At 36.1% G+C, this 15,666-nt stretch overlaps 2 protein-coding genes and 1 long non-coding RNA gene across 4 annotated transcripts; 2 read left to right on the forward strand and 1 right to left on the reverse strand.

Moving 5' to 3' along the window:
• Nucleotides 1-199: 199 nt before the first annotated feature.
• Nucleotides 200-11,329, reverse strand: LOC117793830. 2 transcript variants are annotated; one of them, XR_004618314.1, is made up of 3 exons: nucleotides 11,044-11,329; nucleotides 10,112-10,248; nucleotides 200-808 (listed from the first exon to the last, which is right to left on the reverse strand). It is a non-coding gene; the product is annotated as an uncharacterized LOC117793830 (long non-coding RNA). The 2 variants fall into 2 exon arrangements; XR_004618313.1 differs by lacking the exon at nucleotides 11,044-11,329 and having other exon boundaries at nucleotides 10,112-10,767.
• On the forward strand, nucleotides 7,042-7,987 carry LOC117793818. Its single transcript, XM_034634240.1, has one exon. The coding sequence runs from the start codon at nucleotides 7,118-7,120 to the stop codon at nucleotides 7,892-7,894; it is 777 nt and encodes a 258-aa protein (XP_034490131.1). The 5' UTR covers nucleotides 7,042-7,117; the 3' UTR covers nucleotides 7,895-7,987.
• Nucleotides 11,330-12,605: 1,276 nt separating the features above from the next.
• LOC117793571 lies at nucleotides 12,606-15,132 on the forward strand. Its single transcript, XM_034633925.1, has 4 exons — nucleotides 12,606-12,921; nucleotides 12,981-13,195; nucleotides 13,716-14,451; nucleotides 14,744-15,132. Exons 1-4 carry the CDS (start codon nucleotides 12,746-12,748, stop codon nucleotides 14,988-14,990), a joined length of 1,374 nt encoding a protein of 457 aa, XP_034489816.1. The 5' UTR covers nucleotides 12,606-12,745; the 3' UTR covers nucleotides 14,991-15,132.
• Nucleotides 15,133-15,666: the final 534 nt, after the last annotated feature.

Genomic DNA, 15,666 nt, shown 5'->3' on the forward strand with positions numbered 1-15,666 from the left:
ATGTATGTCTATGTTATGTTGCTGTTATGTTAATGTTAATGCTACTGTTATGTTATTGCTGCTGCTATTGTTGTTGATTTTGTTACGCACACGTTTTTTGGTTGCTTCTTCTTTATGTTGTTCCTGTTGTTTTTAGTGTGTAATTTTAATGATGATTATGACGTTGCGATTTTCATTTATTTACGGTTGTTTTCTACACACACACACAACACACAGTTCATAGTATTGCAATAACAATGCAAATCCATTGCACACACACACCGACCGAGCTATGCGTGTGCGTGTGCAACGAAAACAAAAACAACGCACAAAACTCTATCACTCACTCTCTTGCTTTGACTCTCTCACACACCCGCACGCACGCACTCAGCAGTATTGTAGGCCGAAGAGAGTAGAGTGGACACGAAGATCGGAGAGAGGCGTAAGGCCAAAAAGGAAATTTTGTTTTATTTTTCCCCCTTAAGTTATTGTTGTTGTCGTTAAATTGTTGTTGTTGAACTTCTTTTTGCTGCTGGCTCTTCTGCTGTAGTTATTACTATTATTATTATGTTTATTATGATTGTTGTTGTTAATGCAAAGTACTGTTGTGCACATTTTGCATGGGAACAAACATTTCACGTGAGAGGGGAAATCAAATAAACAACACACATAAATAACACGCACGATTTATTAACTTTTGAACACAATTGTTGTTTGATGGTTTCTCTGTTGTTGTTGTTTTGGTTTTCGCTTTTTTATTATTGTTATTAATATTTTGTTGTTGTTGTTGTTGCTTCACTGAGCTTGCTATAGATGTGGTCGTCCAGAGCTGCAAAGAGAAACAGAATAAAGAAAAGCTTAGTTGGTCATTTTATAAACAATACATTACACACACACATATATATATACAATATATACAATCACACATACAAATGTACGTGTATGCAAAGTGCAATAATTCACTAACATTTTGCGCGGCGCAAAAGAAACCAAATAAAGAAAAAACACGCGCTGTTCACACGCTGGACTCAAAGAACTCTCTCTCTCTCTCTCTTACACACACATACACACACTGTCTTTCTCTTATTTATTATTTTGTGGCCTCTCATTAGGTCGTGCGCTCACAGCTCGGCAGGTGAACGAACGACACGCGACGCAAGTGTCTCTGTATGGGTGTCTGAGTTTTAGTCTGTGTGAGTGTGAGCGCGAGTTCTAACAGCTTTGAGCTATAAGAGCAAGTTCAACATGTCTAGCTTGAGCGCCACGCGCACTCACACACACACATATACATAGTCTAGGCGTAGAAAGCGCAGTCTGACTTAAAGCTCTGTGCTATGACATACAGCTGTTAAGCGCCTGTTGTTACCAGGCAAAAATTGTGTATTTTTTTTTTTGTATTTTTAATTAAATGTGTTTGCTGTGTGTGCGCAAATGTTTTAATGAGTTTAGCCGCCAACTTACTTGGGCTCTAACACCTTTTGCAATCATACACACACTCACATTTATATAGACCAAGAGATAGACTGCAGTGTTGTCAGAATATCAAGGGCTTAAAAGCTAATTTGATATTTTTTAAAAGTATTTAAAAATAGTTAAAATATTAATAAAATTGCTTTAAAAATTAGCTCCTCTGATTGTTCGTTTTATCTTCACTTAATCGTTAATATCAACAACAATATCTTTACCAGAGTATGTTTTTAAACAAAAAGTTACATCTGTAGATGTTGCATTTAGATTAGAAATTAGAAATATTCAAATAATGATATTTTTGTCATTAAAATATTTTCTATAAAGAATTATTGATTTTCTCAAGTTTGTAGAAATTATCTGACAATCTGAAAATGTAGTAGTCATTTTTAAGAATTGTAAGAATTCTAGCATCAAATTATTTTAATTACACATAGCAAAGTCTAGCTTCAAATAAGCTAAAATGGCAGCACTGCTCAGACACACACACATAGTCTTATGTCTACATACATATGTATGTACGTTTGTTTGTATGCAGAGTGAGCGGCAAATTCGCTTTGCTTTTAGCGGTGAAAGTGGCCACCGAGCATTTCACTGTTTGTTGCTGTTGTTGTTCTGACATATTTTGGCATTTGTTTTCACATTTGCCGTGTTGCCATGCAAATGCAAACAGCGTTGCCACACAGCTGCAATTCTGCAACAGAAAGATACTATTACTCACACACTGACACATTACACATTGCCGGCTGGCGGCAAAAGTTAAGTGCAATCCCAAAAAAGAAAGAAGAAGAAAAACCAGTTCCATCCCATTAATGATTTGTTCTGATTCTGATTCACACGGTAACAAAAAAATAAATAAAGAAAAAAACTTTTTGCCAATGCGTCATGGCGACGACATTCAAATGGCATCTGATAGTCATCGTTAAGCACAGTAAACACTGGCTAATATGCGACATCTCGAGCTTCAAGTGGTGGTGATCCATCATCAAAATCACAGTCAGTAAGAAAACTTTATTGCGTTTCTTATCAATTGCACGAGTTGTGCTTGTGACCGATTCTTGTGACGTCACAAACCGTCGCAGCAATCAACTTGTGTTTGCATGTACGAATATAATATGAGCTACCAGTAAATCCAATTTTTTTACAAACCGAAAAAAACCTGGTTTTAATGAGAGTTATAAAAAAAAAAATAATAACTATAAAAATTTTTGTTTCATTCGTTTTGTTTAATTCTAAAATACTTAGAATACTTTTTGTGAATCTGAAAACATACATGTTTGACAAAATTAAAGCAATCAGTAACCACGACTATTCATACTAATAAAGATTAATTGATCATAAATTGTTAGTATTAACTCTACAAGTCTACGTTCTACCTACAAATTTACATTAAAAATTCCGGAATTCTCGTTTACCGCTGTTTTACGGATTTTTTTTTCGTAATTGAACTTTTATAATCGCTAGATTTGACTGGAAAAAAGCTGATCTGGTAACACTGATGCATACATACATACAACATAAGTAATTGTATGCATGCGTGTGTGTGCGTTTTGTATTTTTAGCCAGGCAGCAACAACTTTGGCATGCATCATAATTTATTTTTGGTCTACGATTCAAAAATTCAAATACCCCACGCACAGAATCCCACACCACGACGACGCGCCAATTAAATTTCATGCGCAGCTGGCAACTCTGCACATTTTGTGGGTGGTCGCTCTTCTCCCTTTCTTTCCCTCAATCTCTCTCTCTTTCTCTCTCGCTCTATCACATACGCTATTAGTGTCTCTCTTTCCCCACGCGATTGCATGCATTCGTTTTAAAAACTAAAAGAAAACTTTACGATCCAACAACGTTTGACGTCACCGCAGCGTGAGCGCGTGCTTTTGCTTTCGCTTTGCACTTCTCATTTCCAATCCCCTTTTCGCCTCTCTCTTTCACTCACTCTCTCTCATTGTGCGCCAACGCCACCCACCAACAGACAAGTACAACTGCAATAACAACATTAACAGGGCACGCACGCATGCTCTAGTCGAAGAAACGCGCGTCATGCGTGACCCAAATAGCTGCGCTGCCAACTGCGCTGTCAACTGCGCTGCTGCCGCCGCTGCTGTTACCGACGCGTCGGCGCTGCTCGAATTTTATACCGGAACCGTTATAATATTTAAATATTATATTTAATTAAAATATTTGTTTTTTTACTTTTATAAATAAATTAATAAATACATTTTGTTCGAAGCTAATTAAAAAATGTGAAAAATACTTAAAAAATTTACATTTTTATGAAGAAAGCTTAATTTGTGTATTTTATAAACTTATTCTTCATTTTTATTTTACAAAAAATGACAATTGACATAGTATACAAAATGACAAATGACATCTTTTGAATATATGTCGCAAGTAATTAAAAGTTGAATTATATCTGTGTAAAAATGTAAATTTAATAATTTTTTGACTACTTCACTTTTCAGCTTTGATTAAGTCAATTCAAATTAAATTAAATATTAAAATATTTACACACACACATGTCGAAAAGTCATTTGCGCAACATGTGGGCGAGAGACAACAACAAAAATACATTCAGTTATTGAATATGGGATGCGTGTGCCTGTGTTTCTCACTCACTCTCTCTCCCTAGCTCTCTGCTACAGTGTGTGTGTGTGTGAGAGTGTGTTCCCGTTTCTTGTTTTTAGGTGCGCGCTTTGTACTAAAAATACTTTGTAGGCGTTTTTTTTCTGCTTGCGCTGATTAGCCACAAAATAAAGCAACAACATTAAGTTTTAGCTTTTTTTCTTTTGCACTTTTGAAAGCATATTATACTTTATATTTATTTTTTAATAGCATAGGATAGCGCAAGTGAGGCAAAGTAGAAAGGCGAGCAGATGCTTTCTTTTTTTTTTGTCTTGTCTTGTCTTTCGCTCAAGTGCGTAACGGAATGAACGCTGGCAACAAAACAAAATACAAAAACAGACAAACGCGCACACACACACACACACACGCATACTCACACAAATATGATTAGCAACAACAACAGAATTTACATTCTCACTTCGCTTTATTTTATACACTCACATTTTTATTTTATTTTGTATTTTTTTTTTTTCGTTGTTTGGTTCAAAGTTCAATGACCGATTTCGCCGCAAAACGAATTCGTCGGCGCAGTCGCAAAAAGTCGCGCAAGCTTTGTTTGCGCTTTTTGTCGTTACTTTTCTCTTCCTCTTTGCTTGCTAAGCACAAGGTCAACGCAATAATAAAGTTTTGCTTTTTGCCCAAAACGCAATAGCACAAATAATAAGTATTAATTAAACGACACAAAGAAGCATCAGTAAATAACTGACAATTAAAATCTCTGTGTGTGTGTGTGTGTGTGTGTGTAACCCTGAGATGACAGCCCTGCAAGTGTCAAAAAATTGGCAATAACATAAATACATACATTTAGTCAATTAACTGTTTTGACAAACTATATTTATTTATATTTTTTTCAATCCCACATTTTATTTTGGCAAAAAATACTTTAGACCCCCCTTTTTTTAATACATTTGCTTATGGTTCTTAGAACAAGTATAAAAACCATTAATTTTACAGTTAAAAAAAAGACCATTATTATTTTTATCAAAACAATTATTTGACATTCTGTACATAAATCGATAGACATTTTTAATCGAATGCCTACGTCAACTTTTACCAATAACAAAATCGAAGCTTTTCTCCTCTCTTTCATGATATGCATATCTGTGGCGTGTGTGTGTGTATGTGTTTGTGTGACGGCGACGCATAGCTTTGACACTGGCATTGAAATTTGCTAGGCGACGGCAGCAACTACAACACCAACAGCAGCATTGAGCGATCGCACAAGCACCAACAACAATTGCAGCAAGCAGAATAAATTCCAATTCCAATTAGATATTTCCGACTCTCTCTCTCTCTCTCTCTTCAAAATTGCGAATTTCCAAAAATTTTTGGTTATATTATTATTGTTGCATTATTATTATTTCGGTTTACTTTAGATACATCGGTGTTGCCATTTTCTGGCTAGACTTGGCTATTTTGTACTTAGAAAAAACCGAAAGTATAAATAAATTCTCTGTGACGTCAGTATCAATTTTGTCAATTATGTTGGTCCAACATTTTAAGCAGTAACTTCTAAATTTAGCTCAAACAATAATGCATTTAAAAGCATTAAATATTACAATTAATCGGACCAATCTAAAATATGAATCAATTATGTCGCATATATCGATTCAATAAAAGATAAATAAAACTGTCTTTTTTTTTTTGTTTAAGAAATGCATATGTATATCTACTTATAAGTTTAACATAATTTTAAATAAATTCAAATATTTTTAAAAGTAACTCTGATAATTTTCTAGATATATCACTTTGCTGGGATCCATTTAGCTATTTTACAACCTGAAAATCTGGCAACACTGCATGTAATCTACTGCTCTCAGTCTCTCTCTCTCTTTTGCTCTCTGCCGCAAGCTATCATTTGCTTGCGTGCTGATTAGAATATTAGCACAACAAAAGAAATGACGTTCTTTTTTATTGGGAATACTTTCACCTCCTCTTCATTATCAACATCCTACACGACAATGACGCGACTGTTTTTATTCATGTATGTATGTATGTTTGTGAGTCTGTGCTTTTGAAGCGCAGTTTTTCAGCTAGCGCCACCCACCGTTGACTGCGACTGCGAGCTTTGACAGCGACGTAGGCAGCACGTGTAAATCGCTGCTGTCAACTTTTGTTTTGAGTGCTTTTCGTGTGATTGAGCGATGGCAGAGAGGCGTCAAATATCTCTCAACGCCTCCCCTCTCTACGCGACCCACCCACAGAGTCCCTCACGTGTTTTTGCTGGCGTTGTTGTTGTTATTTTGTCTGTTGTTATTTGATTTGGCAGCGTCGTCATCGCACATTGCTGCGCAATAAAAAGAAAACGCAAACGCCAATGAATTTGTACTTAAAACGCATTTTATCAATCTGCGCTTTTGTTGTCATCAAGTGCCGCACACAGGTGAAAAACCAACAGCTGCTGCAAAATTAACAACAGCCACAACATAAATGGAAGTGATCTTCTGACCCTTTCTAACACACACATATGCATACAACTGCATGTATGCAAAAGAAATGCATTATGTTAACGTTAACAGTTGTCTGTTGGCTTATAAACAGTAATGTCTGTTAATTACAGCATCAACAAGAATTACAAGTTTCGATACAATTATCGATACTCTGTAGATACACTGCAAAAAATACTACAAGATACCAAAGTTTAGATATAGATTGTCAGTATTAAATTTTTTTTATTATTAATAAAGTATATTATCTAATTTTAATAATAATTATAATTAAACACGCCCTAAAATATTTCTATTTTGGTTAACTTTTATTTTAAAAGAAATTAATTTTTCTTCTTGAATTTTAAGATTATTTTATAAAGAAGCAAGATCTAAAACTAATTGAAATACACGCAGAAAAACGAAGTAGCTTTTCCAAACATGTAGATCTGGTAAACAATTGGCATTTGGAAAAGGAAAATCAATTGGCATTTGGAAAAGGAAAATCAATTGGAACAATGAAATGGAAATGGAAGTTTTTTACACTGTTGCTACTTTTTCTGTCAATTGTGGATGTAGAACGTATAAATTGTCTGGATGAATTTGAAGCTGATCAAATGACAGACGACGAGTCAGCGGCAGCATCGTCATCGGCATCGGAAAATGTTATCGACATTTCAACGAGTACAACCCAGTGTTTCTCATCAGAGTCACCGTCTTTTTGCCCGGATATCGATGATGATAAGACTGATAAGTCTGATTTCAACATTGCAGCAAAAGCAGCTCAAGTTGCAACAGCGGCAAAAGATGCACAATCAAATGCCGCTGAATGTGCGGCCAACCAGGTGAAATTTCAGTTGGCCGAGAAGGCGATTAAAGCCTCAAATGCTGTTCAAACTGTCCTGGAGTGTAAACGGGCCTTGGTCGATAAATTGAAGATGGAAATGAGCGCAGCCGATGCAATGTCAAATCATTTGGGAAATTTCATACAGACGAGTGAGTGTAATGCCCAAAGAGTCGATAGTGCATTCAAATCTGCCGAGTCACAGTTTAAACAATTGCTGGAAATAGAGAATTCGATGCGTCACAGTGTTTCGGGCCTGTCATACATGGGTAAATTGGCTCAAACGGATTTCAATGCGAAGCGTCACATGCTCATCGGAGCCAAGGAACGCGCCGATCGACTTCAAAAGCAACTCGACTCTGTTCGCAACGAGTATGAAAAGGTCAAGGTGGCTGCCTATCAAGCAGCCTGTGCTGCAGTTGAGGCCAGACAGAAGGCAGACTCCACATCCGATCACAACTGTCACAGTCGCAGTCGCAGTCACAGTTACAGACGACAACAACGTAACGAGCTACACAAAAGCCAGAAAAAAAAATGTAGAAAATCATAGATGGACTACTTATGAATGGGGGTAATGGGTGCCTACCAACGGGATAAACTTTATGTTTTGTATTTTGTGTTACTTTTGGAATTCTGTGTTATTTTTTTATTATCTGGATAAATATATATACTATTTTTAGATGGAGTATACTGAAAACTAGTTGGTGTTTTATGCATTTTTTTTTTTTTTATTTTCTTATTATTTTGAAGTTTTGTACTATGTGGAAGAATAGGAATAATCGTGGATGTACTATTTTTGCAACTTTATTGATATTATGGTATGTGCATTCAATTTTTAGTTTCTATATTATACAAATTCTTTTTAACAAATTTTATAATTTAAAGAAAAAAAATGTTTTAAATTTAATTTTTGTGTCATAAATTGTTTTTTTTTTTAATTAAGTTGAATCTCTACTATCCTAAACATTAAAAAAAATTACATTTGACATTTTTGATGATTTTAAGCATAGATACAGGGTGTCTTATAGGCGGGCTTGCTCACCTGTAGCGTTTAACACTGAATTATCATGTTCATTTTTCTATAGTTAATGAAGTCATAATTTAATAAACAACAATTTATCGATTACAACGAACTTGATATCAACACTTGTTCTAGTTCTTACACTCTCTCTCTCTCTCTCTTCATATTACTGGTTATATTTTTGCTCAATCTCTCTTTGTTTATTCCAAAGAATATATTGCACTGATCTTTCTGTTGTTTTCAATGGAAATGTGGCACTTTTGCACCTGTTAAATTTTTTCTATTCCTTTATATTTGTTGTTGTTTATGTGAAAAGTATCGTTTGCATCTTTTCAGGCAAAATGCGTGAGCGTATTTCTTGAGAAATAGACAACAATAACAAATAACGATAAGAAAAATGCATAAACAAACTAAAATGCAAGGGCAAATAAAGTCCAAGAGAGTTGCTGTGAATGCATCAGTCACGACTAACGTGTAACGAGTCACGAATCACGAGACCAAGGACAGAGGCAATGACCCAACAATGTGACCAAATCACTTCAAACAGCTGCTGCTGGCGCCCTCTACGTTCGCCTGTCCAGCTGTTGACGGACAACGGTGACAACAGACAGAAAGTACCAACGGTGGGGAGGTGGCGCGGAGAGAGAGAGTGAGAGAGCGACGTTTTCTTATTGTTGCTGCCGGCAACATTGTTGAAACATCAGCTTAAATGAGCAGCAAAGTGGTGTGTGTAAGCGAGAGAGAGAAAGGTTGCGCATTTAACTTACTCTCTCGCTCCCAATCCCAGAAATGAAGCATGCGAGTTTTGTTGTTGTTGTCTTTCTTGTTGTTGTTGAATTTGCTTAACAACAAATTGTAATAAAAATGCAGTCTGCAAAAAGAGAGAGAGAGAGAGCGTCGCTCTTATCTTGACAAACATATGTCGTGCATTTCTCTGTATTTGTCAATTAAACAATTTAGTTATAATTTCAATTAGAATTTATGCATGCATATTTTCACAACAACAATTGCAACAACAATAACAAAAATAATAATTCAAATAAAATGCGCCGCTGCCAACGTCGCTGTTTGCTCTTTGTGCAGACAACGCGTCGTCGGCAGCGTCGGCGTCGGCGTCAGCAGAGGTAGAGAGGGTAAAAGCATCGTGAGAGCGCCAGCCAGCCTGGCTGTAGCTGTACATGACCGTCTACCTACATATCCATATGTATGTACGTATGTACATACGTACATATGTTTTGCTGTTTCAACTTCAATGACGCTGCTGCAGCGCTGCTTTGGCTCTGCCCTGCTCTGACAGCGTCAATGGCATTTTTTTTTAATTCTTGTTTGCGTTTTAGCAGCAGCATTGTGCACATGCCTCTGTGTATGTATGTATGTGTGTGTGTCTGATGCGCTGCTACCTGGCGTGCGCACACACACACGCTCACACTCATTTACGGACCGCAAAACCACATGCCTTCCCAATCAGAAACAGAAGTGCACAAGAAGAAATGCCGGCAAATCCAATATGTTTGTACCTCTCTCTCACTGACGTTGACGGCGGCGCTGCCATCGTATGCGCGCAAAAATGTAACACAGTGGCAACGCCGACAGCGACGTTGACGCTAGCAGCGGCGGTTGCGGCGGCATCTCTCGCCTTCAACATAACCAAACAAAATTTGATGCTGAGACCTCATACATACATATGTATTCGCATACATACACATATACTTACATATGTACATTAATAAAAGGCAGCACACTTACATTTGACTGATGATTGTTGATGTTTTTCTGTAGAGTTACAAATTGTTGTCAATTCTGTGGTTGTTGTTGTTATTGCTGCTTCTGTTGCAGCTGCTCTTTTGTCGTATTTGCTGTTGTTGTTATTTAAGTTGTTGTTGCTGTGGGCAATATCAAAAACATGTTTCACTTGAAGCAAACGACGACGACGACGCTGACGTTGACGACGACGTTGCTTCTCCTTCTGCTTTACGCAAACAGAAACTCATACATATATACACACACACATATATATATATATAAATACACCAATACATACAATACACATAAGTATGTATGTATACACTGGCTAGCAAACAAAATTTGCCTTTTGGTGCTTTGTTGTTGTTGCTACTGCTCAGTTTTTTAAAGCGCTGAAAACGTTTATAAAATATACATAGGCACACACACACACACATATATTTACAGCAAGTGTGTGTGAGAGAGAGAGAGAGAGAGAGAAGCAAGATATTAAAACATATTCAACAATAAACTTTAGAGCACACACATTAAAAAAAAATAAATAAAAAAAATGCTGTCGCACGCATACACAGACACACAGACAACTCTGCGGCTAACAAAAGAGCGCGTCGCAACAGCGGAGGCGGAGAGAGCAGCAGTGTACAAAAAAAAATGTTCACAAAAAAAGGAAGAGCAAAAAAAAAAAAACAGAACGAAACGCAAGGCGACGAATAATTTTCTTCTTCTTTCGATAACTTGCACTGCTGTCTTTAAAACTGTTTTTTTAACACCTTTAAACTTTAGTTTTAATATATTAAATATAAAAAAGGAGAGATGGAAATACCGAAACACAATAACAAAAAATAATGCACACACACACACACACACATTCACAGTTCGTATAACGGTGGAACGGCGCGACGACAGCCGACGTTTTTTTTTTCTTTTTCACCAACCTTTTTGCTGCAGCGTTTGAACCATGCGCAACACAAAACGACAAAAAAAAACGAATAAAATGAAATGGAGTTACAAAGAGCGTTAAACTATATGTGTATGTACATATGTTTGTACTTGTTGTTGTATTTTGGTTTTGTTGTGTTGAATAGCTCCGATTTTTGTTTGTTGCCACACATAACGCGACGAAAGACGACGGACAAAACAACGACGGACGACGACAAAACCGCGCGCTCACGTCTGAACGTACCAAAGAGCAAAACGAAAATGAAGAGAAATAGAAAATACAAAAATACCAGAGGCAGATGAACAAATACAAAAATACTGCAATACTGGGCATGAAATGCGCAAAAACAGTGTTGTTAAATGCAACACACAAGCGTTATAGTGCTGCACAGCGTTTATCTTTCATTTATGTTTTTCCAGCACGTTTATTTGGTCGCTTCTTTTGTCGTTTGTTCGTAGCGCACACATACACTGACATGCTGCTGTCTTGTTACTTTACTATTACTTGTTTTGATTTTATTATTTGGTTTTTTGGGTATTCAACCTAAGCAGCAACAGAGTTGTCAACGAAACGATTAATATGTTCAAGCCTATTATATTTTATTGCTTGCGGCTTAGAACGTTACCAAAAGTGATGCCTGATCCATTACGATTCTTTTTTTTTTTAAATCATCAGTTGGCTGACAACACTGCGTTCATACACAAAACACCCGAGACATTGTACCGACAAAATCGCGTACAGGATGACTGTATACATATATGTGTAGAAAATATTTTTTTATTAATATTAGCAATACTTTTACTGAAATGATTTTCGTTTTGAAACAAACAGTTTGATTTTTTTTGTATTATTTATAACTCCAGTGCTGCAAACTTTTTAGAGTAAAAATAGGAATTTCTGGCTGGAAAGCACCCGAAAAATAGCTGAAATTTCGATGCAAAATAGCTAAAAACGAAAACAAAATGGCAGCCCTGAACACATGAACGGTGTGGCAGCCTTGATTCCCAGAAAAATAGCAGAATTTTTTTTTGGAATTGTGTCGAGTTTTTTTCAGAATCAAACTATAGAAATTCGACTCTGGAGGGGTGTCGAACTTCAAACCTTCGTAAAAATGAACACCTTCATTTCATTTAGTTTCGAATTTTAAATTTGCCTAAAAATGTTTATTTATGGTTAAATTGTGGCTTAATTCAGTTCACATTTAAATTGTGCGCCGTTCACCAGAGCAGGGCTGTCAAATTGTCAATACTGGAAAAACAGCTATCGGTAGCTTACCTCATCAAGCGTCAGCATGCATGACAGAACAACTAGTATTTTTCCTATAGTTTTTAATTGCATTGAAAATATTACGATATAAAATAATAGTAATTTTACTCTATGTATGTTGATACAAAATATATTCTTTTTTTCGATAAGATCAATATCTAGGCTCGAGTTCAAATAAGTTGTTTTTCAGCTCATCGATGCTTAAAATATCGATCGCAGAAAATACATATCGATATTTTATCTTCAACCCCAATCGCAACAACAACAAAGAAATTTGTTTATTTAAACCTGTTGTATATGGCCGCCCCTCCATTGGCTTCGATAACAAGAGACACATACGTGTACTTTAGATATGTAATTAAAGTCAATTGATGCTGATGAAAGAGTATCATATTCATTTGAAAGTGTGACACTGGGCGAATAGGAACAATATGTCAACGCAACGGCAGCAATTGGATTATATTGAGCGATATCTAGTCTATGACATTTTCAAGTATTTTGGCGAGAATGCGGCATTAGTTTCGCATCGCATTCAATGCTCCACGGGATTAGATGGCTTCATGTCGGCGCTTTACACTGTCGAACTGGATCTCAATATTGCCGGCAAGTAAGTGAAGTTTTTTTTTTTAATATCTCTCTTTTGCCTTACATTTTCCCTTTCACCAGCGAGAAAAAGGAACTGGTGCTGGTGAAATTCATGAAGGGCGAAAAGGAATTTCGCGAGTCTAGCAAATCTTACACTCAGTTTTCCAACGAAATTTTCCTCTATGCGGAAATTCTGCCTGCCTATGAGCAACTTTTGCGAAAGAGCAAACTTAATACGACGCTTGTCGACGAATTCGTGCCTCGCACTTTTCGTGCTCAATTCGGAATTATCGATGGTAAGTCTCGATCAGTGTTGACATAACAGCTTTTTTTCTCTGTCCTTTTTAGGTAAAGTCAACAGTGAAAAGCGGGCTTTTTTTTTTTGAATTTGCTGTGATTTTTTAATTTTTTCGTTTTTTCTACTGTAACAAAAATGTACAGTATGTCAAGGTATTAGTTTGATAAAGGATAAAATTCACATACACAATTTTGAAAAGAAAAACCTTGTCTTGTAATATAGAATATATATTTTTTTTGTCTAAATTTATTATATTCAAAATAAATCAATAATTTTCACAAATAAAATAATTTTTTTTATAGATAGATTAGTTTTTAACGGCAATTTATGCATAACTCATAAATTTTGTTCACATCGGATTACTTGATCATATAGCTTTCTCAGGATTGATTGCTTGAAAATGGAATTGTCGTATGAAAAACGTATTATTTTTTCTTCAGCATAACTAGAGATTGTTGTGCAAGGGTATAAAATGTGTGGCATGCCCTAGATAACGTATCTGTATTGTTGCTCTGCAGGATTAAGTGACGATCGGGAGTCAGTGCTGGCATTGCAGCATCTGAAGCCGTTGGGTTATGAGCTCGGACCACGATTGATCTTGCGCCATGATCAACTGGAGGCGATGTGTGGTGTGCTGGGACCTTATCACGCACTTGGCTATGCCACACGCATCCTGGAGCCGCAAGTACATCAACGCCTGCGCGACGGACTCGTCACCTTGCCCTTTGTCTTTGATGCTGGAGTTTCCAATGTGTTTGAGGTGCTTTATCGTGTGGCCTTTGATCGTTTCTTTGAGTTCTATGATCGCTGCCGGGATGAGTTGCTGCAAGGAGATCAGGACACTCCGCTGGCAAATAAGTTGGAGCAGATGCGTCAGAGATTCTTTGATCAACCCATTCAATTGATGGAGCACATAAGAAGCGACTCCTGTGATCCCAAACAGTCGGATAGTTACTTTAGCACATTTGTACATGGTGATTTCAATCGGAATAATGTAATGTTTCATGAGGATGCCGATGGCAAGGTGGACAACATCAAGATGATTGATTTCCAGGAGTTGCGCTACAGCTCCACCGCCTTGGACATCAGTTTCTTTCTCTACATGAACACGCCCTGCGAGGAGCGTGAAACAATCTTCCCCAGATTGTTGCGCCTCTATCACAGGAAGATGCATGAGACCCTCGAGTTGATTCTGCAGCGCAACAAGGATTCCCTCAGTGATGAGCAACTGCAGCAGTTCCTTGATGACTACAGGTGGGCACTCTACAAACATATCATATATTAAACATCTAGTCAACATCTATAAATCTAATTCCCCAATTTTTGTACTCTGAATATTTTTCTTTGCTGAATTTTCTTTCTTTTTTTTGGTTTCTTTAAAAAATATGCATTGTTTTTTAACCTAATAATGAAATAACTATTTTTTCCACTCTTTATTTTGAATAATTTTTATTTAATTCAAAGATTTTTTCTTTGTTTTGTTTTATTATTTTTAAATTACTATTTATTGTAATATCTCTCTTTTATCTCTTCACTTCCTGTACAGTTTTGAACGCTTCGAGGGTCACTTTAAGCGATATGGCTTCTACGGCGTCATGATTTGCATGCACTTCATGCCTTGGTTAATGGGCAACGAACAGGATTGTGATCGTCTGTCCAAGCTCTTTGAGACGGACATGCACGGCGAGGCGTTCCACAAGCTCTCCGTGGAGATTGCCGGCGACGAGGCGAATTATCGCATATTCGGAATGGTGCGTCATGCCTTCGAACAGGGTTACATGGACTGGATCTAATGCGATTAGCTAAATAATTATTAGCTTTCCGTGCCTGTTCACAATTCCAGATCTAAGATCGCATTTCGTTTGATTTTGTTATTTCCCTCAATTATAATGTAATTTTTATGTGAAAATATACGTGCATTGTTATTTTTTTAAACAATGAAAGTGCTACACATTAATTTTCAAATACAAATTGTATATTATAACTAATATTGATTTTTTCAATGTTTTTACCATTGCGCAAATACAGAAAATTATTAATAATAATATTATTTTTAAGCAATGAAAATGCTACACATTATATATTACAAATAATAGTTATTTATTCAATGTTTTTATCATTGCACAAATACAGAAAATTTTAGGGAAATTTCAATGTTAAGAGAATTTTTGTAACAGCACGAATAATGATAATACTATTTTTTATAATCAAACAAATTGCAATTTAAAATGTATTCTCAGCTACCTGAGGCAATTTATAAATAAATAATTAACCTTTGCTTTCTTCAATTGATAAGCAAAAGAATCCATTGAACTTTCTTTTAACAAGGCAACTTTTAAATACCCAAACCGAACTATTTTTATAATGTCTAAAACTCATAATAGATTATTATAGAAATAATTGAATATTTGGAAAAGTTGTTTTTTTTTTTTTATAAAAAATTAGTCTTTTTTTAAAGATTTTTTTTGG

This window comes from Drosophila innubila, chromosome X (genome assembly GCF_004354385.1).
Source record: "Drosophila innubila isolate TH190305 chromosome X, UK_Dinn_1.0, whole genome shotgun sequence".
NCBI lineage: Eukaryota > Metazoa > Arthropoda > Insecta > Diptera > Drosophilidae > Drosophila > Drosophila innubila.

Excerpts from the sequence above, each read along its gene's own strand:
- LOC117793818 (XM_034634240.1), top strand. The coding sequence starts at position 7,118 with ATGACAGACGACGAGTCAGCGGCAGCATCGTCATCGGCATCGGAAAAT.
- LOC117793571 (XM_034633925.1), top strand. The coding sequence starts at position 12,746 with ATGTCAACGCAACGGCAGCAATTGGATTATATTGAGCGATATCTAGTC. Across the intron at positions 12,922-12,980 it reads GATCTCAATATTGCCGGCAA|CGAGAAAAAGGAACTGGTGC; the intron begins GTAAGTGAAGTT and ends CCCTTTCACCAG. Across the intron at positions 14,452-14,743 it reads CAGTTCCTTGATGACTACAG|TTTTGAACGCTTCGAGGGTC; the intron begins GTGGGCACTCTA and ends CTTCCTGTACAG.